Genomic DNA, 25,848 nt, shown 5'->3' on the forward strand with positions numbered 1-25,848 from the left:
AAGAAGTGAGAGGAAGCAGAGCCATCCCTTAAATAATTTTAATAGTATAAATTGATATTCTGCATAATAAAATGGGTTTTAAAAAAAGGAGAAGTATTGCTAAAGCATATGTTTCTATTGCTCTCTTTCTTATCTAGAAAATTACTTTGAACCAGTGCTCCTCTTAGGGGGAGGAAATAAAATTATTTACTAAATCACCTGGAACATCACTTCTGAGAGAAAAATTGAGTCCACAGCATTTGTGACAACATTATGTTCTTATATAGGAAGAAAATTCAGCCATTTATGTCTTAAAGGAATTGCTTTCTAATGGTAGACACTAATATTTTGGTGTGTATGCTACCCAGCTATTTTTTTTTCTATTTTATATGCAGTGCTTAGGAACATAAAAAAACCTCATGTATAAACAATATTCTTATGTACTTGTTAGTAGTTATTTATTTATCCTGTCCTAAAAGTTGAAAATTGTACAGGTAATAAATATGAATCTAAATGACTGTAGCAAGATTTTAAAGCTAGCTATAACATATTAGGTAAGAAAATCACAAACAGGTAGTGAAATGCATATGTATACGTATCTGTACTTTGCAAAAAAATGTGACCGTGATTCCGCTGATACTAGAACACATTTCTGAGTTTTATGATGTTGTGACTGTTTTGCATTTCTTTGATCTTGCTCTTCATGTTGTGTATTACTGGTCTTCAGTAAGCAAGCAATCATGCTGGTTTTGTGAAGGTGGGTTTTTTTCATAAATATTTCTATAGTAGTCCAGAGTGGATAGTTATTTTGTGTATTATGGTATAATATCTTACAAGTTGTCTTTTGAAAGAAAATATATTCACAATTTCAAAGTAAAAGCTGTTACAAAGTAATGATCACTGTTGTTCTTTGCATGGCCGATCCGTGTATTTATCACGTTGTTGCTCTGACCATTCCAAGTTCATTTCACAGTGTTGCTCCAAAGTGACCTAGAGCCCAGCATGAGTCTGGTCTTTTTGCATCTTCTATTGATTGGCACAACGAAAGTTCTGCAGGGATGCATAGTGATGATGCAGTTTAAGCTCTGTTCAAAGCAATTAGTGACTAACTATAACTCTAATATTTATCCAGAGTTATGCTATGAAGTATGGAATGTTCCCTTCAGGTATAATTTAAGATCCAACACAACCATTTTTTCAAAGGTCTCTGCACCTACAAAGGGAAGAGTATCTGCTTGTTATTGTGTGCTGTTATTGGCCCTTGGCTGTTGCTCAAAATCCGCTAGGTTTTTCCTGTATTTAGAGGATTGCCTATTGTCCTTTGGATGCATTTCCCTTAAACCCCTCCAGTTATAAATGTGGTAGTAGTGGTTATTCTGAACAACTCTTAAAAGCTGATTTTTCTTGGAAGGCTAAACTTGTTTGGAGTACATAGTTTTCAAATACTGTGTTCAGAGAAAAGATTAAAATATATTGTAAATGATGTAATAATGCTTACCCTGAAAATTTGACATCTTGGAACAAGCCCACCCTGATGATCAGGGAGTCCAGAGCACATGGCTCACAAGGAGAAGATGAGAGAACAAGTTTCATACAACCTTTGCAAAGAAATCTTGGGGGGATCTTTTTCCTGTCTGTAGCTGCCTCATGGGACAGTACAGAGAACATGAAGCCAGATGTGACTCAATAGTGCACCATGGAGGGACGACAGGATGAATACGAGCTGGAAGATGGGAAATTCCAGCTTGATATAGAAAGAAACTTTTTTCTGTAGAGTGAGTGGTCAAACTGAGAGGTGAATGAGAGGTGAGGGAAGTTGTAACATCTCCATGCTTGGACTCTATGCAACCTGAGCCAAGCAGCCAGCTAGACTGGAGAGCTCTAGAGGGACCTTCAACTGTATATTATTTTGTGATTTGATTGTCCCAGTCCAGTCCATCTTCTGAAAAATCAACCAACTGAACAAAAATTGCCCCACAGCTTATCTCCTAGCATGGTAGCCACCATACACTGAACCCTATGTGTACTTACATACATTAACTCCTCTAGACTAGGATCCAAGTCACTAGTCTTTCAGGTGTGTTTGGGTTTCTGAGCTCTTCATATTTTTCCTGCTTCCTAATAACTTGTATGCTTTGACCTTTAAGTAAGAAAAGTGGATGGACTGAAGTGGCAATGCTTATTCAGCTGGTTTGGCTTCACTCCCAATTCTTCTTTAGCTGAGCTATCTACATTTTATACTGTGTGAGGGAGGGTGGTGTTTTATGAATCAAATCCAAGGCAGATTGTAGGCCAGGGTTGAATGGATGGGTGTATAAAGTCACTGGGTGTTTCTACCAACTTCTTTTGTCTCTCAATACACTCGGACATTTATGAAATTCATTTATTACTTGAAATATGAGTCTTGTGGTTTTTAGCAGTGTTCCAAACAGGTTTTTTTTGGTTTTTTTTCAATTGAGATTGAGTAGTTTGAATATTATTGTGGAAAATTTTTCCTAATGATTATATTTTTACTTACAAACAGCGCAGCTCTGACCTTTAAGGAAGCATGCTAACTTTAGCTTTCCACATGACAGATAAAGCTGATGTTATTAGATTTTATTTATTGGGAAACAGGTCTGCTTAAGTGTTAACTAAGACCTTTTTTTTTAACTCTATGAGCTTTAGGACAGTTAAGATTTGTAGAATATTTGAAATGTGTAGTAAGAAAACTTTTATAGTATTTAGGTGAATAATCATGTGTAAAAAATCCCCAAACTTATTCAGTTATGGAAAATACATTATTTTTTGCCCTGATATGGAAATAACTTTTCTTTTATTTGTCACTTTATATTGATAGAAAGCTTTAATAAAAATTCTTCAGTCCTTCACTTTCTAGTACTTTGTTCTGTCTAGCCCTTTCTCTCAGGAATAATTCTGTTTTTGTTCTCCCAGTCCAGCCTGAAGGAAGAGTTTATACAATAATTTCATGACCATAAGGCGCACTGGACTATAAGGCGCACCCCCCAGGAGTTGACAACTTTTGCAACTTTGTTGATCATATAAGGCGCACCGGACTATAAGGCGCACTAGTTTTTTTGCAGCGAGGAGCCGCGCGGCGCGCAACAAAGTAATGAATTACTGGCAGGTGCTCAATTTGCAAACCTTTTTCAAAGATCGGTGTAGCCTTTAAATGCAGCCCCAGACGCCCTCCCTGTACAGTGGGCCCCGGCACTCCCGCCCGCCCCGGCACCGTCTGGCACAGCTCATGGCTCCCAGCTCCCACCGCGCGACTGTGCTGCGTCCCGGCTTCGCCTTGGCTGGCGGCGGTGGCGCTTCTCAGTGCTTTTCCACGGCTCTTTTTCACCGCTTTTTGGCGCTTTCCCATGGTGCTTTTTTACCGCTTTTTGCCGCTTTCCCGTGGCACTTTTTCACCGCTTCTCCACGCTTTCCCGCAGCTCTTCTTGGCGCTTCCCCACAGCCGCACTGCTTCCCCCCGCTGGCGGCTGCACTGGTTCCTGGTTTCCCCCGCCCGGCGGCCGTGGCTCCCGTGGTTCCCGACTCCCCCCGCATGGCGCAGCTCCCGCGGGTCCTGACTCAGCTCGCAGATCGCACTTCCGGGTTCACAAATTTCCAAACTTTGTACATCAGATAAGGCGCACGGACTATAAGGTGCACTTCCGGGTTTGGGAGAAAATTTAAGTCAAAAGGGTGCGCCTTATAGTCGTGACATTACTGTAATCTTTTTCCATGCTCACTGAACATTTTATCAGGAAGATCATTTTAGGTGACAGATCAGTCTGTCAGTCTTGGGAACTTAGGGCAGAAGGGTATTAAACTTGTGTTCCTTAGTGATGGATTTCACCAACAGCAGCAGGAGTGAGAGGTCTGGACTGACCACCACCACAGATATCCCTAAGGCTTGGATAGAAACATGATTGGTGCTTATGTTCTCTACCACTTACTTTTTCAACAGGCACACTCTTTTAAAAACTTACACAGTTCACAATGCAGAGGCTCTAAAGCAAGGTTTTCCCCCTCTTAAACAGTATTTGGTTGAGTTGGTTTTGGTTTGTTTGTTTATGGGTTGTTTTTTTTTTGTAGTCATAAAGCAGTTCAGCAATCACATATTCTTTCATCACACTTGATTTGAGCCTTTTTTGATAGAACTTTTGTGGATAACCTTCAGGATCTTGTGTTTATTCATGTAATTAAAATCCTGTCAAGTTTTTTGACACCTAATACTACTCACTTTCAGTTTAATTTGCACCCATTTTCAAAGCAGATATGAAACCTGTAGGTGTGTATTGCACAATGTGAGACTGCTGTCTACAGTCACAGCTCTACATATGCAGTGATGCAAGATGTGTTGCCGTTATCACTCAGGAATGAGACATTGTGGTTAGGTAAAAACAAAGTCTGATAAAACCATCTGTTAATTCTTTATCCTAGTCTGGAGTACACACTGAATGTTACTCATTGTAAGAGGAAGTGTTGCAATGGGTAGGCAGAGAAACATTGTGCATATGTGGATTTTGGGTTCCCCATCTCAAAATGTTTATTGTAGAAATGCCAATAGTGTAAGAAAAAACCCAGAGATGGTCAAAGGTCTGAAATGACCACTGTGAAAGAGACTATCCTTCTGTATGTTTTAATCTGGAAGGTGGGGGGCAAGTGTGATATTTACATACACGTGCGGTAATCAGGTGAATAGGGAACAGTATTGCAGCTCACTGTCTCTACTCACAAAAGATCTGTATTATAAGAACTAAAGAAAGCTTGCAGTTGGGGTCTGAAAAGTTGACAAAAAGTCAATTTCTTTTTTCTGTAGGGTTATGTTCAGCTTTCAGCTCTGCTCCATGGCATCCTCAGTTTACTTGAATTAAAAAATAGACTGGACAAATTAATGGAACAAAAATCCATGGAGAGCTATTATGTGTTTAAAATCTACTTCTGGCTCAAAGTCCTTGGGCTGTGAATTCCTGGAGGCTGAGGAAATGTTCAGTATGCCTGTCATGTGGGGCTTTTTCTGTTGCTGAATGTTGAGCTATCTTTTAGGGTAGGTAGGTAGACCTTCTATTTGAACTGAGTTAGTTTCTGCTTTATATATTAAAAATGAATGCATGAGAACCTTTCTGTATTGTGAGTTTTTAGTTAATAGCTGCAGAAATTTGTCTTACAACTTCCACTTTTATATGAGAAACCAGTTTAATTTTTTATGGCTTAAACAGATTGACTTGTTTTCTGAAGCAAGTTGTTTCTTAGAGACACTAGCTGGTTAAAGATACACAGCTCTGAGTTATGAGGTTAATTTTCAGTTTGTGTTGTTTATCTGGCTGGGTTTGGAGTTAAAAAATAACAGTAATTTGGGGAATTCACAAAGAAGCTTGGATGTTCTTTAAGAATTTAACCATTGCTTATGAACAAGTTTCAGAGTTGTCAATATTTAACGTAGCTCATTTTTGCAGAATTTTTCTTCTGTCAAAGCATCACTCAGTCATTAGAATTAGACAATTTTCCCACTTAGGAGAAAAATATTTGTGACGTGATTTGGGATGGGTAAAGAGATAATTGTGGGGGTTTTTTTAAACTAGAGATTTAACTGGCATCATCATCTTCAGAATCCATCCTATTTCTGTCACACCTCTTTCCTCCAAAAGTTTGTAGATTTACTACTTTTCTCCTACATTTTAATTTAAGCAATGTAACTAAAGTAGTTAATCTTCTATATTTGTAACTGGTTCTGTTGTGAATAAGATTAAACAAATTGAATTCTTTATCTTTTATTGTTCATCCTCCCCCGCTTTTATCAGTCACTGATAAATCTCACCTCCCATTCTTTAAGCTTTTCCCCTATTCTCACAGTCTTGCAGTGCCCACGTCTCGGACACATTTTATTTTGTTTTTTCCCATTGTGAAATTACAATTTTGAAATATTAATATATATGTGTGTGTGTGTGTGTGTGTGTGTGTGTGTGTGTAATATATAAAGTATTCCCATTCATATACATGTGTGTGTGACAATCTCAGATTATGTTAGCAATCTCTAAGTCTTTGTGACCTTTTAAGTGTTCTTCATACTGTATTGTGTGATGTAAAAACCAAGAAATGTGCCTGATGCCAAGAGTTCTGTGACAGTTGATGGTGAGCAGCAGAAGAGGGAGCAGGAGAACAGCTTGGGGAAGCTGACAGGGCTACTTCTGTCTGTAACTGCTGGCTGGAGTGCAGCGCTGTAGCATTCCTTCACTCCTGCCCCACTCCCTGGGTCACAGCTGGAGCTGAGGGGCACATGGAGACCTATGAAAGAGGGACTATAGCACCACGATGCAAATGTGTGAAAGGCAGGTGCTGCAAAAAGACAGATTATTTCCAACGTGAGACTTCACTACTCTAGTACCAAAGTGTGTCCTCTGTGACCTTTAACTATCAAGTTGTAGGGAGAAATCATAACCTTACCATAGTTTCTTTGAATTTTATGAACAATTTTAAGTGGGTAGTACAGAAAGGAATCACCATCAATGTTAATCCAAGGTGATTAATGTCTACATTTAAAAATTAATTTATTTTTGCTGTAGAAGCAATATTAACAGAAAATCTCACTTCATCCACATTTTGTGTTTGTCAGGCTTGTTAAGAGCAAATTGCTAATTTACTGTTCCTGCTAATGTAAATGTCAAGACAAAGAGAAGGTATTTAAGGGAAAATATATATTGAAGTAAATCATGGATGCATGTTTTTCAGAGTAAGATATATTGATCTTGTGACCAAAATTTTATTGTGACATTATCACTGTTCTGTCAAACAGCTGAGGTACATCTCTTAATCTTGTCTAAATAAATATTGGCATAGGAATGTGGCAGTTACTGATTGTACCTTTATTGACCATCTGCATTCTGATGACTAAGGTACTGAGCTATTGTGTGCTTCACAATAGAGTTTGTAAAAGAGTATTGAATGTCCGTGAATGGTTTCTGGCTGGCAGAGGTTTCCACATTATGCATCTGAACTATGATAATTTATCTAGAAATTTGTCTGGTTTGGCTTCAGTCATGTATTCTTTATGCATTCATTGTGTTAATGTCTTCCTGAAGAGTTTGTACTGCAGGGTGATAATTAGATTTTAGAATGTCAGTCTTCCACAAAGCAAAACAATTAAAATCTTAATATTCTACTTTTTACTTTTTGTTTTCAACTGTAGTAAGTTACTCATAGTAAAGGCTTAGTTTCTAAAGGTATTTTATTTTGTGAAATGTTTTTATAGGCAAGCTTAAAAATCATTACATTGCTAAGGTAGATTCATTAGCCATATGTATGCAAAAAGATTAAGCCTACAACAACACAAGCTTAGTTTACCCACTGTAACTTTCTAATTACAATTATAATTGAACATAATCTCAAAGACAGCTGAAATTTTGATAATATATTTTCTTTCCTCTTCTTTCTCTTTTGAGTCCCCTGTTTATATTACAAGGTTCAGTTTCTACCAGTTGGATGTTTTGATCAAATATTTATTTACTGGTCATATGGGTACAGGAAGCAAAGTTGTATTTCATGTACTGGGGTCGTTTCAAACTCCTGACTACCCAATGAGATAATAAATTGTTCAAACATTGTGATGCTAAATAGAGTGACTTACAGTTTACACTCTGCAGTTTAATGGAGGGCCCCAAACCGATCCCTGTGGCAGATACTTAAGCACTGTTGGGTGAGTGACATTGCTTTTAATTTTCTGTTACTGTCATGGGTATTTGATACTGAGTTTGGCAATAATTAAGGTCTTTACCAAGTCTTTACAAAACAGATTTCTTTCAGTTGCCTATTGGAGTAAACTGCAACATATCTCCTTGGTGCATATTTCATTCGAGTAAAGCAGAAAGGATATGTATGAGGACTGATGGCTCCTTTCACTGCTGCAGAGAGCCAGGAATTATTGTGTAAACAATCAATTTCTTACTGTATATTCTCAAGTTCTACATTTGCTTGCCCTGTGTCAAATTCTGGAGCAGGATTTAAATTCCGTGCACGTAGCTATCTTTAGGGCTCACATCTGGATGGCACTGCAGGAGCATATTGCTGAAAGCAAACAGGCTAGCAGTTCTGATGGTAACAATGGAGTCTGAGAAAATACTGCATGCATGTATAAGATTCCATTAAAAAGCAGGGAGTGAGAGGGATGTCTAATGCAGTCCATTTAATGCAGAACTCTCTAGAAAGTGAAGTGGGGATTATACCTGCGCCTGTGCTTATTAAAGACTAGTATAGAGGATCCTTGTTGGGTGAATGGTATCTCCATAACAGACGCTCTGATACTCATGAATACATTTCTAATTTTATCTTAATGATCTCAACCACAAATAGGAAAACAAAAATCTTTGTCTCCCTGAGTGGTTACCTTAGTGGCTGCAGGATTGGCAAGGTTTAGATTTTCCATCTCCTCTCACTAATCCCAGGGGGCTTCATTGTGAGAAATGAGACTTGTTTATGATAGTGAATTAGATTGCTGTAAAAGGTTATTTCAACAGACAGTTGGGGAATCATAATAGAATAATTTAGTAAAAATGGGAGCTAAAGTATGCTTAATGAAACATGATTAGATTTAATTTTCTTGCTATTTCAATCATTAAAGGTACATTATGCTTTCTCAGACCTCATTTGGGCTCTTTGCCATGGACCCACTCTTAGTAACATACTGAAACTTGCATGTTCCATTAGGATATGAAAATGGCTAATGATACTCTAGTCTCCTCTCCCTGGCTTTTGTAAAATTTCTGTTACCAGCTTTTCAGATATATTTTAGCTGTTTTCCTCTTTGATCCTTTTATTCCCTCACATCTATTGTACACATTTTTCAGTATGAATAACTGTTCAGGGAGTATAGATTGAATGACATGAAGTAAAAGACTAGTATATCTTCCTAATAATTGTGAGGAGGCTTATTATGAGTATTTAAAAATTTTAATTTAGTTATTACTAGGATTCTGTGTTCTAACAAAGTTAATATTTTAATTTCTTCATATAAAATATGTTTCTATGCTGTCTTAATCCAGTGCTACAATTCTTTGGGTTTTTGTGGGCTTTTTTTGGTTTGGTTTTTGGGGGGATTTTTAGTTGGGTTTTGGTTTCTTTTTTATTATTTTTCTTTATTCTTTCCTTTTACAGTGCAATGACACATTGTGTGCCACCACATATGGCTAAAATTTCTATCTGGCCTCTAGTGTTATTAAATTTAGTTCTCGATGATATTTTATGCCTCTCTCTTAGCATCAAAATGCTACTTTGATCTAAAAATATCCAACTCCTTTTCAGGCTATGAATTCATATGAGAATAAAGGTGCCCTTTGCTGCTAGACAGCTTGAGTAGACCACCAGAACCTTGCCTGTCATCTCAGTTGGCCAGAGCATCAAGGTTGTGGGGTTGAACCCTGTATGGACCATTCGCTTCAGAGTTGGATTCAATGATCCTTGTGGGTCCTTTTCACCTCAGAATATTCTGTGATTCAGTGATCATGGCTCCATTTATTTTCAGCATTCCAGTCTGTTGTTTGAGGGAGGGAATACAGGGGTTATTTCAGTGTGTTATTATATTATTCCAAGTTGGATGCATGTTTTACTGAGAAAGGCTTCTTTTGTTCAGGATGAATTTTCTGCGTGCAGTTGCATAGAAGGTAGAGGAGAAAGGCAGATCTCAGGGTATCCAGTGGCATGTTAATCAAGAATGCTTTAGGGGAAGGGCCCATGTGCAGATCCAAGTTCAAAATCACCCTAGAGGAAGTTGCTGACTCTGGGTTTCTGAAGCTCAAAATTAACATTTTGACTACTAAACATCTTACCATCTAACATCTCTTACCAGCTCCTACTGAAGTTGCTTCAGTTTGTATATACTAAACTTTCCTTGTCACAGAGCCTACTGACAATCTGGGCTTTCATGAAAAATGAGGAGAAATTAAAGAACTTAAGTCTTCTACATTTCTTGTAAGACAGTGAACCACTGTGGAATATAGCTGGTGTGATAACCTAGCGAGTGTGTCAGTGCACACTGGGAATGTTTGTTTGAAGTCTTAAACATTTAACAAAATTGAAAGTCTAGCTCCGTTCTGAAACAGCATAATCTCAAGTAATCTATCTTTCAGCATTTCTAGAATAGTTTAATTTGAATTTCATATGTTGTAGTTGAAATACTTTATGAGAAAATTCATGTGTTTGTATATACATATTTAATGGATCCTGTCCTCCTTATAAAGCAATAGATATAAGTTCTCATGTAATAATTCAGTGCCTGTTTACTACTGAAATGATCTATATGAAGGACAAAGGACCCTCACTCCTTAGGGGGTTGAAGGCACTCTGTTATGCTCTGAAGGCATTAGAATCTCCTGTGTTTTCAGGCAATAATTGCCTTAACAGTGATGAAAATCAGGAAGATTTGAGTTGAACCTACGCCTTACATGTTGATGACTGAAATGTATCTATGTCATTAAGTGGAATTTTTTTTTGTAAACCTGTGTTCCTAAAGTTGATTTCTGTATGTAGGTATTTAAATAGAAATTACTTGGGCAAGAGATGGGATGAGACTATGAAGAAAACTATAATAAATTATTTGCAGATTACCCTGGAAAGATGTACAGAAAGAAAAGTGCTGTTCAATGTATTCTTAATAATAGTAATAACAAAATGCAGTATAACTTCCTCTGTCTTTGAGAAAGAAGTAGTAGTTGCTTAGAAGACCCCCCTATTTTGCTGAATTTAGCAATTTCTGATTGAACCGTCCATTAATTTCTGATGAAAATGGAATACATTAAATTAAAATACATTAAATATTTAGTAGCAAGAGGTATACATTTTTCCAAGTCGTAGCTTCTGATACTGTTTCTGATAATGTTTATGAGAAGCAGAATTGGTTTCCTTTCCTTGTATTCTTGTAGATATGAGTTAAGCTTTTAAATTGTAAGTTGTGCTATTGCTCTTCTTTGCAATGTATTAATTGACTTTAGAAGAGATGAGAGTAAGATTTTTCAGAAGTGGTGCTTGGTTTGTGCCAGGCAAGTGGAGGGAGTGCTATTAGATGACCCTGTAGTGCTGAGCGACTGTAAATTTTTCAAACTGTCTACTGCCTGGTGCTATTGAGATTGCCACCATGGGAGCAAGACTCAGGCTAGTCCAAAATTCATTTTGCTATATTCTTGTTTATATACAGTAAATTCACGAATACAAACCGCACTGAGTATAAGCCGCATCGCCGGGTGTTAGCAAACATTTTGTTTTTTGTCCATAAATAAACCGCACCCGAGTATAAGCCGCTCTGTCGTTCGCAGGGAGGACCCGCGTACAACAAAGTTGCCAAATAGTAACAGAACTGCGGCAGGGCGGGGTTTACTGGCTCGGCTCGGGCCATGAGGGCTTGGGGCTGCCGACAGGGCTGGGTGGGCCAGTTCGGCGCTGCCGCTCGGCGGGGCCACTCGGGACCGGCCACCGCCACCGCTGGACTCGCTCACCCCAGCCCGGCGCTGCCCCGCGGCGGCAGGGGGTGCACAGAGCCCACCGGCACCTGCGGCGGCAATGGGAGGCAGGGATGTAGCCTGCCTACTCCTGCGGTGGCAGCACGCGGGGACAGGAGCCCCCCGAGCTGCGGGACCAAGCAGGAGAGAGCTACCCCGCCTTCCCCCGAGCCGCGGGGCCAAGCAGGAGAGAGCTGCCCCGCCTTCCCCACCCCCTGTGCTGCCTGCAGGGAGCAACTCCGCCCGCCGGGCAACAGAGTAACCAATTTGTAACAACCACATAAATGCAGGGTTTTACTGGCAGGAGCTCAACTTTGCAGTTTGCACTGACTTGGTTTGTACTCCCGGCGTTGAAAATGTCAGAAAATTATTCACATATTGGCCGCTCCTGGGTATTAACCGCATTTCCGGTATGGGAGCAAAATTTTGGTCAAAACAGTGCGGCTTATATTCGTGAAATTACTGTACTCAGTGGAACTATTTTTTTTTTTTGTCTTTTCTTCTTAGTTTAATATTCTGAGTGGTGAGAACCAAATCAAAGAATCATAGAATAGTTTGGGTAGGAAGGAATCTTTATCATCTAGTTCCAACCTCCTGCCCAGGGCAGGGATGTCATTCATCATGTTTGCTCAAAGCCCTGTCCAGCCAGGCCTGGAACAGTTAGAGAGATGGGGCATCTATAACTTTTCTAGGGAACCTGTGCCAGTGTCTCAGCACTCTTGTTGCAAACAATTTCTTTCTTGTACACAATCTATATCTATTCTCTTTTACTTAGATCCCATCTTAAATTCACAAGAATGATGATCTATTAGCACATAAAAATGTATTATAAAACTCATATTGTAAGCATATTTTGAGTAATAATAATTACTATTATTGCTATTCTTGTTAGCTGTCATTTCTTTCTCCATTTTACTTCTTTCTCATCAATTCTCTTTCAGATGCTCTTCTGTGACCTAGCATCATCAGACTGTTGCTGTCTAAGGGAGCAATTGTCTTTCAATATCAATGAATTCCAGTGGCTGGAAGATACATAATTCGTGTGACTGACATTGTATTCATGCTGTTAGTATTTCATAAAGCTAAAATGGGGCTGTCACTTCATAAGTATGTTTCTGAAATGTATGTACCTGAAGTATGACCCACTTAAAGTGAGCATCATGTTCACTTTTTCTAGTGTCACAGGTACAGACAAAATAAGAATTAAATACAAAGCAGGAGGAAAACAAATAAAAAAATAAAAATCACAATGTAATGAAATAATACTGTTTCTGTCCCGGACCAACATAACCAAGATACATACAGTGTCTTTGGTTCTGGTGCCACAGGCACAGCTAATATAGAAGCAAACTCTGTAGAGTCTGAAAACTGCAGCAATATCCTGGAAAAATTTAAGCAAGGAGAGGGTATGGTCATTTAAACTTGAAATTCTCTCTTTGTAGTCTCTAGATTAATTTACTTGTTCTTTTTAATTTTTCATCTTGACTACATTCTGTTTCCTCTGGTAAACAGTAATAAAACAAAATTATGTTAATCTTGCACAGCTTTTAATTAGGGAGTGAAGTTGGTGGCTTGTTTGTTGGACACCAGGTTAAGCTGATCGGTGGTTTGTATGTCTGTGGGAGATTTTTGAATAAGAGTAGATTTCCTTCCTGTTGTGTCTACAAGAGAAAGAGTGTTTCTGATATTTACATAGAATAAGAAATTGTACTTCGTTTTACTATCTTTCTTTTTTTTACTATTATTTGTTCCAGTTGAGAAGTTCTCTGGCTTTGAATACGAACTACTCCTTCCAAATGTATTCAAACATGGGTCTTAATACCAGACTCATTTCCTTTTTCCTCTGAAAGCAATGAAGCTTTTGATGGCTATATAAACACTGTATTGTATCGTAGGCCTGGATTATAAAAATACTTACGTTTGTAAACTGACATTGAGAGGTAGCAAATGCTTCAAGTCTTATTTAGCTTAAATATGTGTATCAAATCCACTTACACTCAGGAGAGTTTTAATCACTGTGGTGCACACAGAGTTAGGACTACTCTGAATTCTAACCTTGCTCTGCTATCATAGTTCAGTTCTGTTCAGACCACTGGATCCACCTCTACTCCTTTTATTCTTGGAATTCATATCCACAACCTGGCATAATAAGAAAATGCATTCATCTTCAAGTTCTTGAATAAGTGCCAAGATAACACTGTGATGCATGGGGTATGAAAGTGTGTTTGTATATTACACATACTGTTTATCAGGAAAATTAACTTGAGATAGAACTGAGAATAAAGATTATATACCACTAGTTTATGGAAGAAGAAACTTTAAAACTTTATAGAGACAGTTTACCCATAAACTCCATTCTTGTAGTTCACAAAGATACTGTAACATACTAAAATTTTTTTTTGTTTTCTGGGTTTGTAAGTATTTAATAATGTGATTATGGTAAAAATTTGCTAATGCCCATGGTCCTCAATTAACCCCAAACCAACAAACGCAACACATACGTTTGTCTATTATACATTCTGATTTTTAGGTGTTTAGTCATCTGGAAACAAAAATGCTAAAATGGAGGAGATACCCAATTCTGTAATCTTCTGCAATGTCAGAAGGAAGGGGCAAGACTAATGATTTGAAAGTTGTTGTAATTTAAGTGTTGAATCAATCATGAATTGTCTCATCCTCACCATGGATATTATGCACAGAAAAATTATGCCAAATAAAATGTCCCTATAACATTTCTTTACAGTACACATGAATTTCACTGCTAAGCAAACAACCTTATTGTTTAAGAGATATTATTTATTGAGTATATCACCACAAAAACCACTGTAGTCGTTAATAGACTTATTCAATAAATTTTTTTACACTTAATAAATACAACATTTTGCAATGTAGAGTTTTCATGTGCAGCAATCATTTTATAATTGCTCTTACCCTGACTGCTTAGTGTCCAAGTAAGAATATAGTTCGCTTAGAGCAAAATTGCTTGTCTGTCTAAGCCCAGGACAGAAACATGATAGAAATGACCTCTCTCTCATGGGGTAATAATCCTGGCTGTGTTACTTTTCAGCATTCCTGCCAGTCTGTTCACTGAGGAATATTGTTAGGGCTCCCCTTTTTCCTGCCATGTGGTTTGGTGCTTTGATATCAACTAACACATATAGCTACTCCAGGAGTAACTTGAATGGGGAGAGGCTGGAAGATGAGTTTCCTAGGACATCCATGCACAGTAGTATCTGTACTTTGAGCTGAGTAGATTGATAGCTGGTAGAGCCTGATTGTTGAATATGCTTGTTTTCTAAATGCGTGTCTCTTGGGAACATGCAAAATCTCTATGAATAGGTGTCCACAAATGAGATGTACAGACTGACTTAAAAAAAAAAAAAAAGATAGAAAATAGAAAGAGAATATCCTAATGCCTCTCAGACTAGTACATAATCAGCTACTTAAATAATCACTGAAATAAATAATAATAGAAATCGAGGAATGATGTATTTTAAAGGTGCCAAATGTAATCAGACTGTACCATGATCCTGGCAACAGAAGATTCAGCAGACGTTTCCTTTTGATTTAATTGCCCTTAATTGTTTTCAAGTATAATGTAACTTGAATAAAGTAGTTACCAGCTTTTTCTGTTACAATTACAGATTGAGTAAATGTGTGGCAAAAAACAATGGTTTTCAAACTAAATAGTATTTTGAGGGTAGAAGGCATAAAGCAAGGAGTAAAGTAAAAAATATTAAACATGTAAATGTGTTTCTCCTGTCACTTTTGACAGCTTGACTATATCTCTCAACCTAACTAAATTGTGGTAGAGAAAATCATTCTTTCCTCATTCACACAGGTTCAATTTCCTTGTACATCTTTGTCAGCCCGTGGCTTCTTACTCAACACCTTTTCCACCAACACCACTGAATTTTAAGGAAGTCTGTGTGTACAAAAAATAAAACATTCAATTTGAGATTAAGAGGAACAATGGATATTTTTTTCTATCCTTTTTACTTCATTGTAAAAGCATAGCTTTTCCTCTGATAGTTTTTTTGGTCAGGTTTTTTTTTCAGTTATGGAAAATGTCTGGAAATGCTTTTCAATCCTGATCTTACACACCTCAGTAGGCAGCAGAAGTTCAGTCAGTATCAGTTTTTGCTTTTGAATACTACATTAGCAGCTAGTTACCTATGGATATGGGAGTAGGTTTTAGGGAGAAGAGACAGAGACCCATTCCTTAACAGGTGATGATGTATTAATAAACACAGAGTATAGGAGACTTATTTCCAAAGTGTCTTTTGCATCAAAATAAAATCCATGTAGAAAAAATTATGCCCACTGATTGTTATCTTTCATTCTGAATTCTTTAAGAAGAAGTTTTTAATGAATGCTGGAAATGCAAGTCTGATAAGTGAATATTTTGGTATCATAATTTTTGGCGTTATGTTTGCAGCTTCCAAGTGACTTTGCAGTTCAAATGCTTCGCTGCTACTTGAGATTCTCCAAAGCATGTACAGATTTATGAGTCTAAATATGAACTTACTGATGTGGTGGTATCTATTAATTGTAGAGTTTCATTGCTTCAGAACATACCAAAATGAATTCTTCCAGAATACTGGTTCTTCATTGACACCAGGAATTTAATTCTCCAGAGTGAGATATCTGTATAGATTTTTTCCGTACTGTCTCTTCATTTGAGTGTAAATTTTTCTTTTTAGGAAACTTCAGTGTTATTCACAATTAATAGTTTTAATCCTCAAGAGGCTAATTTGCTTTGCTACTTTTTTCTAGGTAATGGGGAAGTTTGTTTTTATATGAAATTGCTTCTGACTGTCCTCTCTGTGAAGGTGCCTGACTCTGCTCGAGATGATAGCCTACTCACACTCCCTCTGTTGACAGTAAAGAAAATTTTCCATGCAAGTGGAGTTCTTTCACTAAGATTCTTAAGTGCAAAAGAACAAGCTTCGATGTTTCATCACTACTAGAAATTTAGGTGCAATTTTGTAGAAAGAAGAAATGTTACTCTACTTTAAGAGCTACTGCTGAATTGCTTTGCAATTCATCTGTTACAGTGAATATAAGATAGTGAAATTTTACCTTGTTTGCTGCAGTGGATATTAGAACAAAATCTAAGACTAATTCTACTGTTTTCTGTTAGCTGGTGCTTGACATTCTAGGTTTTTATTAATGGTTTCCTTTCTACTTAGTTAATTCCTCAGAATCACTACTCTTCCCCTATACTCAATTGACTTTGCCTAAGCACGTATTGACTAAGAATGCAGATGCTCTTTATTTTTCAATATTTCAGCAGGAATTTCTGTGAAAGTTGCAACACTTAAAATCTCTGTGTGTGAACTGAGTATGTCACTCTTGTGATACATTTGAAAAATACATTTATTCTAGAAATGGGTTCTCAGATCAGTAGTTGCTCCTTTTTGTGTGACCATACCCAGAGGGGAAATACTAGTTCTGGTAGAACTGTACTTTTGAAAAAGTCTGATTTTTGAAAAGCAGAGTGGCAAGATATATGACTGTGTTTACTTCTGATTTAGATAATTAATAAGGAAAATAGTATTACCTTAATGTTAGAGATCCATGTTTACATACTTAGGAATCCAAAAGCCACAAAATGTTGAAGATTAAATTAACTAGCTAGAAAAGTTTCTGATTCTCTGTTTCATAAACAAAGCAATAGCAAATCAAAATAAGCTAGGTTGAATGCAATCTTAAACTATGTTTCTGTAAAGAGGTCCTTGTTAGCATCAATGTTTTGGTTTATTTGATCTCAACTATACTGTGACAAAAAATAATCAGATTAATAAATATAATTGGAATATTGTTAATTTCTATAATTTTCTTCTTTCAATGGATTTAGTGTATGAAAAATCAAGCCTCTATCTTCTTATGTCCCCTTACTTACCTAACTTGTGTTCATAGATCGTATATAAGCTTGAGAAGGAAAGTACAAAGTTTAATCTCTCTGATTATATTGAATGAGCAGGACTACTGTGGTATGCAGTGTAAGATTTAATTACAGCATCTGTAAACGTAGCATTTAGGGCTTTCTCTTCTGGATTCTTAGATGCATAAGTAGGAGACATATGTGAAGTCTCCCAAATTGCAAACCTCTTATCACAAGTGCAATTTCTTCTGTTATCTAAAATGTAATTAAAATACTATAGTTTGCCTACTACTATTATAAGATATAATCCCCTTAAAGGAAAAGGCAGCTTTAGTGATAGTATCATGCCAAGATTCCTACTCCCTTTTTTGCTAATTCACACCCTTTTACCTAACTGGTTTAAATAAATACTTTAGCTGATTTCTTTTGTGAAAGTACAACCTTTCAAAATTAGAATGAAAAGTTTAATGGCCTAAATACAGTTAAGTCCTGTTTGAAAAGCTTGATTTATCTTCTGTGGTTTCTTTTTTTTTAATACTAGTATTTCCTTGTTATGCCCTTGGTATTTCATAGCTGTCATTTTTAAGCACTGAAGCAATTAGTTTTGAGAAGGCTGATTCTTCAGGGTCCAGTGCTTTCCTGCCTTTCATTTGCCAAAGCTGTACATTTTAATGAAGTTGTTCCATCCGTGTTGCCAAACACTAGAATTTTACTGCTTCAATTCTAATTATCTCTGCTGGCAAATGCTATGTTTTATTAAAGCTGTCAAGTGTACTGTTCATTAAATGTCCACAGTCAGTGGTGCTGTGCACACAAATTAGATCAGCTTTACTCTTCGATAGATTATGAAGTCAAATATTTCTATATAGACCTCTAAAATTGAGTCTAACAGCAATCAGTGATGGCTTCGATAAGTAAAGCATACGTGTAGCTTCTTGGAACCTAATATCTTGTCAAAACCTTTCATGGAACATATGTTAAGTCACTAGTAGTACAACTGAGTATACCATTTGTATGATTATTTAATTATTATGATACCATTTTCCTTCCTCAATATATCTGCATTGTATCTTGAATTCTAATTTACATGTATTTAGGGTAAATTTTGTTATTTATGCTTTGATATAAGTAAAAACATCAGTGCTGATCATTCAGCAGAGGGTTGCAAAATGCAGTTGATGTCCATTAAAAGCAAAAGTGACTTTACTGAAATGTTGCTAACCTGGTGAATGTGAAAGACTTATCATATGCAACTAACAGCTTCTCTTCTGATTGCATATCTGAAAGGGAAATTTTACTAGAAGGTGTTTACTTTAAATATATGAAGCAGTAATAGAAATATTGTACTTGCAAAGAAAATATTTGAGTCAGCTCTTGTTTTGACATTTGGAGACTTTTTTTGCTTTTGTTAATTTTATGTTCTCAGTGTATGTATCATTATCCTCAGTAGTGGAAATAGTCTTTCTTGCTGTTTAATGTATTGTTTTCTAGGTGTTCTTTAGGAGAGTTAGTGAGATACTATGCTGATAGACTACCAAATAAAACATTGTTTATCTTTTGAAAATAATGTTTTACTTATCCTTCAGCTATCTGTAGTAAAATAACTTCAAATTTACTTTTAGTACCATGGCTTTATGGTGTCTGTTTTCAATATTGGTTACCTTTGAGGAATCTGGTGTTTATACTTTCCAACTTTCCTTTTGAATATATCAGGCTGTATTTCAAACCTTTAGAGGAACAGATATTTATTGTGTTCTTTATGGAAGTCATAAATAACATTTCAAAATGCTGTATAAAGTAAATATAATTTAAGAGCTCTTGGATATATATTTTTAAGACTTGGTTAGGAAACTACAAAAGGCTTTCAAAAGGCTGTGAGGCACTCTTCTTTGTCTCTTATCCTTATGATCTATTTTAGAGCACTTTACTATGAATGGAAAATGCATATAATGCGAAGTTGAATAGGAGGCTGTGTATGTTTATGTATTTAATTTTCTGTTAATGTGTTATATCATGGTATTTGTAGGAAATAAGGCATTTTATTTTTTTAATGCAGAAGCAGAAAGTGTTTCTTTGCATTAAAGAACTTAAGTGATTTTTGCCCTCTGAAATCCTTAACTTCAGATAAGTTTCATCATATTCGACTTTAAATTTTTTTTAATTGCCTACTGTTAGACAAGAGATGTCAGTAATAAATGGTGTATTCTGTGGTAGTGAAGTAGTTGATCAATATCAATATACTGAGAGATTTGCTGGGAAAGGGACATGTGGGAGTTACCAAAGTGCATGTGAGAAACCTACAATGCATGCAACATGACAATTTTTTCTTACTTGGAATTTTCACTTTGGATACATGCATCTATTTGGCTTTGAGTCTGAAAACTGGACAAAATATTTTCTGAACCTTCCAGGGAGATTTGAAAAGTACTTAAGCTTATATTTATATCTAAACTCAGATTTGTCAAGGCTTGTCCTATTTTGGCTTTTTGAAAGTTATCTGAGTTATTAGTGTCTCTAGTGTGTTTATAAATGCATATTGGTTCCCTTGCCTTATCCACTCTTTTCAGCCTGAGTGTTCAAGTGTAGTGACTATAAAGAAGAAAATAAATTTCTTTATAAACCTTGGTGCCTTCCTCTCCTCAGAGTAGTCTCAACAATTGTGAAAAATCACTGAAGCAATCATCAAACATAAGAAAGACATTAAAAATGTGATGCAATTCAATACGGTCATAGGTCTTTATTGTATCTGTGAAATTGTGAATGTATACAAAGAAAAAAAACAAATAGACTTATAGTGGGGTAATCAACCTGAGACTTAAAAGAGTAACAATAATGCCATTAATAAAAGAAATATCATACAAAGGGAAATATTTCTGGTTCTGACTGTATAAAGATTAGGCTGATAAAGTTCTATGCCATTTTAAAAAGTCCCAGCATTTTAGACCTGGATAAGAATTGTTTTAGTTTAAAATAACATAGGAGAAGTTTTGGTCTAAGGTGGTAGATCAGATGTTGATGTTATCTGCTAAGATATTTGGCTGGCTTTACAGTATTTTAAATATTGAAATTTAAGGGATTGATTTTATTGCTTTGGTATTACCACAATTTTTAAGGTAATAATCTTCTAACCTGGCAAAAGGAATACTAGATTTTTTTAAATTTTTTTTTTTAATTACTTTTTTTGTTTTGTTTTTGCAGCGATACCAGGACAGTATACTTGGGAATACAATGCAAACTCTAATTGCCTTACTGAATAATGTCGTTGCTAACAAAAGTATAAACATGATGATACTCTTTGAACAAGGTATGTCATCTTTATCTTTATTCTCCTTTATTCTCAGATGTTTCCCAGTTTGTAGTATCTGGTACTGTGTGAAACTAAACTTCTATCTATTTAGATTTTGTAGTGGTTGTTAGATAATCACGTTATAACTGATGTCCTCCTCGTCACTTCCTCTTCCTTTCTTACCAATCTGATTACAAATTTATCTTTTAGAAAGTTTTTCTTCCAAGAAAATGTGCTTGTATAAGAATTACTAACTGAAAATTACATTATGTGTGTGAAAAATGGCTTGGGAAGGAAGGCATAGGCTAAAGTTCTGATCATAACAGTGCAGAGTGTAGAGAGACTTCCTTTTGTCACTACTTAAACATGTGAAAGGATAAGTTGTATAATATTTGTGCACACTTTGAAGAAATAGCTTCTGTTCCAGTCCAATGACGTAGACTAATGGGGTGGAAGCAAAACTGACTATGAAGTCTTAGTCTACAAACCACTGCATGTCTTCATGGAATGTTTACCACATAGGCTAGGTAATAAAACATCCAACCAATGTTTACCACCTAAGTTGGGTAATAAAAAAATCCAACCACTCTCCAGGCACAAGTTGCCTGGAGATTGGGTGGATGCCCCATCCTTGAGAGTGTTCAAGGTCAGGCTGGACAGGGTTCTGAGCAATCTGACCTAGCTGAAGATGTCCCTGCCTATTGCAAGAGGTTTGGACTAGATGACCTTTAAAGGTCCTTTCCAACCCAAACTGTTCTATGATTCCATGATTTCACTGTGTTTTATTATCTAAGCTCCTTTTATTTAAAAAATTGGTTCTGAAAAAAGGTTTCTGCTATTGGAAATCTAGATAAATTACAAGCTTGTTTAGACACATACATTTTAATAGCATTTCTTCTGTTTATCATGAATGGGTGAGTGACATCTAGCAATACAGGTCTATTCTATCATTTGTACTCTTTGTTTGTACACATACCAGCCTATGAATCCATCAAGATGGGTAGTAGGAATCATGTCCTCATTTTCAGAATAATCCTAGTAGTTAAAACACTGATGCAGAAACCAAGAGTGCTGAATTACTGAACCATTCTAGTCTTTAGTATTGAATAGGCAACGTCATTATTCAGGAGACAGACTGAAACTTAACATTGTTGCTAATAACATGTTCCTCTTCTCTGTTGCAGATAGATCCACTCTGAAGTTAGTGCTGTATTAGTGGAGAACAGGGCCAGGAAAAAATAAAAAAATAGAATAGTATGACTAATTTGGAAAGGGCTGGTTCATAGGATTCATATTCTTTGGTTATTTCTCACCAAACTGCCTATCATAGTTAGAACTGCTTGCAGTTTCTTGGAATTTAGATGTATATGCTGCTTTTACTATCTTTAGGCACACTGCTCTCTGTCAGGCAAAATCCTAAGTCAGCATTGACCTGAGTTGCAGCAGGGTAACTTGTTAAAAACTGCACAATGCAAAGAAGTTTGTTCAAATCCCACAAACCCTGTAACCGCATAATTGGCATGCCTTACTTAAAGTAATACACCCTGCCTTTCTGTGTAGCAAATTAGGTGCAAAACTGTTCAACTGCATGGCAGAAATACCTCCATTCCCTAAATATCTCTTCGTTATTGCCCTACAGAGCAAAGTCCTGTGTGCTTTTTATGCTGCTGGTAGTATGTCTCTGCTCTTTCACTTCTCATCTGCTCCGAAAATAAAACAGATCTCTTCCGTCATGCTAGTTTCCAAATTAAGGAAGCTGGATAGAAATAATATTAAAGTCTTTTTCTTGCGCTATGTAATAATGACTCTAGTCACATTTTCAGACTAATACTGATTAGATAACACTAACTTGGGCTCACTGAACTTCAGCAACCGCACTAGAGAAAGCAACACAGCAGCCAAAATTAATCTATCTCAAGTCAAATGTCCCCATCTTCTCTCATCTCTTTTCCCCACTAGCTAATCATCAGAGTACTGGAAATCTGGATTTTAGCCAGTGCTTTATTGATTTAGGGCCTAATTATTAAGTAAAGAACTTCTAAAATTTGTTTTGCCACGGATGTTATGAGAGTATTGATTTCATAATTGCAGACTGTTAGATTTTCTTTGAATTAAAAGGGGAGAGAAGTTATTCTGTGCAAACTGGAGGGCTTTATATCCTTTGCATTACCATTTCTAAATATATAGTGTTCACACCAGGAAAATACCTTAAACTTCTGCTGCCATATCTTTGGCATTTAACTTCTCATTTTTGAATGACTTCTGTGTGATGGAGAAGAATGCAATCTAGTAAAATGAAAACTGAGCTTTTTCTTGCAGAAAATATCCTGGACTCCAAGTAGAAAAGTTGAATATGAATCAGCAGAGTGTGTGTTTGCAGTCATCAAGGCAAAAGAGAGCTGTGATAAGAAAGAAAAACTGGGAGGTTGCGGAAAGTGATTATTCTCCTCCATTCATTGTAGTGTCTAGTTCTGAGCTCCAAACTGTAAGAAAGACATTGACAAGCAGGAACAAGTCCAGAGAAGGACAACCAAGATGTTTAGGAGAGAGGACCACGTGATGTGTGTTTTTTCAACCTCTGCCCTGGTACTATCTCATCAGTGTATTCCTTCCCAGGTGCAGAGCTTGGTCTTGCCTTTGTTAAACAAAAGCTTTCTGGCAGCCCTTTTTTTGAGCTCTTCAGCTCTTTCTGAATCTATCAATCCTTCATCGCATCAGCTGCTTTCTTCATTTCAATGTCATCTGTAAACTTGCTGTAAACGCATGTTAATACATCCTGTTAACATTGTGTCTGTGCTGTTAATGAAGCTAGTCCACATTCATGATCTATTCTCCCGTGTTAAAAAAAAAGAGATGAAGACAGAGCATTATTTCCCTGTTACAGTGTGATAATTAATTCATGTATATATGGAGCTTTAGAAATTAAAAACTATAGATACTTGCTGAACATTAGAAGGAACTCAGGTGATCAGTTCTGCCGAGATTTTATATTTAAGAGTCGAGACTTTAGCAACGAAGATTTCATTGCAATTTTGTGCATGCCTTTCTTCAACTGCCAAGAAGCCGTATTTTTTCAGACAGATCATTTAGAGAACCGTGTCACTGTTTCTTTTTGTGCCCGTTAGCCTTCAGAACTCTCACTTGCTCAAAAGAGTTGTATGGGGTGATAGATTTTTCTCAAGAAAATCTTCCATGATGGTACTTTCTGCATTACTACTTCTGTGATTTCCTGTTACTAAAAATGATATGGTTGTGTATTTCAACAACTTTCATAGACAGTGGATTGCCTAGTATTAATTTCTCTCTTCCCTGAACGGTATCCTTTTGTGTTACAATACATCAGACATGTACTGATAACCACTTAAAATATTTAAAGGTGAAATGAAGAATAACATATGCAGGTGAAGTCACAGAGGGGATTTAAAATGTCCTGTACTTGTTAGCAACTATTAAACATTTGTTCTGTTAACATGAATGACAATTCTACTTAATAATCAGAGGGGAATTATATGATTCAGTTTAATTACTGAGACTGGAATTCAATAAGGAGACTAGGATTAATATAGTGTCCCTTGTGAATAGTTAAAGAAAGATATTAAAAAGCCAAGGCAACTGTGGTCATTTTCAGCATGGTCTTCTGAGAGAGTGACACCTTCTCTTCCTCTCTCTTGGCTTCTGACTGCCAGTCTTTCTTTCCTCCCTTTCCCCATGTTTTGATTTATGTTGGACAATTATAAGTTCACTTGAGAGAGCACAGAGGTTCAAATGTACAAAATATGTATTCAATCTATAATAATCAGTATCTGATGCCATAATTTAGGGAAAGACAAAAGGATTATCAATTAAATATTCTTCACTAGTATTCAGCAAATAGAGTAGTGCTATACATGACATGTACAAAATACAGATATGTACTTTTACATTACATACTGTAAAGATCTATTAATACATCTCCATGACCTTTTCAGTATTCAGTTTTCTTTCTGGGATTTCTGCAGTCTCTGTTTTAGGTTTATAACCACCGATTTTAATGGTGAGTTGTCAGTACCTGAGGAGGGTACCAATGCAATGATCCCACAGGCTCAGTCAGTGCATGAGAGCAACTCACACTGGAGGGCATGTTTATAGTTGGATGAGAGAGCAAAGCAGCACCAGGGTTTCAGAAATAGGGGCAGGGAGTCATCAGTGAGGAGGATGGTAACTTAACTGCCATGGAGGTAGGCAGAGATACAGGATGCAGATCTGTACAGAGATGAGTATTGTTAGTTCTACTGATCATGAAACAACCAACTATACATTACTTTGTGCCTGTCATATTAAAAGGGTTGACATTTGTTGACCCTAAAATAAAAACCCTGTTATAGATGCTAAAATTGTGAGTTCCTAAGCAAGTGTTATAGGAGTACAGTGGTTGGTCGTCTGTTTCTATAGACAGGTACAAGACCAGTCTATTGAAAAGACATATTGTCTCTTTTAGATACGTGTCTAGTGACAAGTACTGACATACTGTCAAATTTAAACATAAGATAAGCCATGAAGTCAGGATTGGCTGCTTGATAAGTGAGTAGTGTGAGTGTGCAAGCTGCTTCATTATGTGGATATGATACTTAATAAATAACCAAGTGCACCACAGCACTTAATGTAGTGAAATTTTTGTACTCAAGTACAATTCACAGATATATAAACTTATACTTTTTATTTTGCTTTCAGTTTAATCTCTTTGTTACTTTTCTTTATTTGTGATTTTTTTTTTGGGGAGGGGTGGGGTTGGTTTGTTTTTCACATAGTTTGTACAACTTAAAAACTGAAAAAGTTGAATAATTGTCTAGTTAGCAGTGCTTTCCAACTCTGAGTATGGTTTGTCCATGGGTAATATTCAAAGTCAAGAAATTTATTCATTCTAACTGTTGCATCATTTTGTTTATAGGAAGAATTTGGGTATATCATATTCAGTTGTAGAGAAATGTCTTTCAAAGACTTTAATTGCTTCACAAGGATCTTCATTCTGAAGAAAGGAACAAAATATCTTGTTGGAAAATAGATTTTATAGTCTGCAGTAGATAACTTCTGGTAGTCTGTTTGCAGCTATTTATTCCTGATAATGCATCAAATTTATTATGTTTATATAAAAAACTATTTTCAACATATTTTAAAAGTAATTCCAAGTTTCCTCTGTTATTCAAAGCTGATCTAGTAAACTGTTTTCAGCCCAGTATTATTTA

The 25,848-nt window shown here is 36.4% G+C and overlaps 1 protein-coding gene across 6 annotated transcripts in view; it reads left to right on the top strand.

Moving 5' to 3' along the window:
* Positions 1 to 25,848, top strand: part of ULK4 (unc-51 like kinase 4) — a 235,925-nt gene that overhangs the window by 125,061 nt on the left and 85,016 nt on the right. For all 6 annotated transcript variants that reach the window (XR_004418123.2, XM_033061515.2, XM_033061505.2 and 3 more), the window contains one exon: positions 20,539 to 20,644. Coding sequence is in view for 5 of the 6 variants with exons in the window: in XM_033061515.2 (XP_032917406.1) it covers positions 20,539 to 20,644 (106 nt within the window). In the remaining variant the exon portion in view is untranslated. The remainder of the gene's footprint in view (positions 1 to 20,538; positions 20,645 to 25,848) is intronic.

The sequence above is a fragment of the Catharus ustulatus genome, chromosome 1, assembly GCF_009819885.2.
Source record: "Catharus ustulatus isolate bCatUst1 chromosome 1, bCatUst1.pri.v2, whole genome shotgun sequence".
Lineage (NCBI taxonomy): Eukaryota > Metazoa > Chordata > Aves > Passeriformes > Turdidae > Catharus > Catharus ustulatus.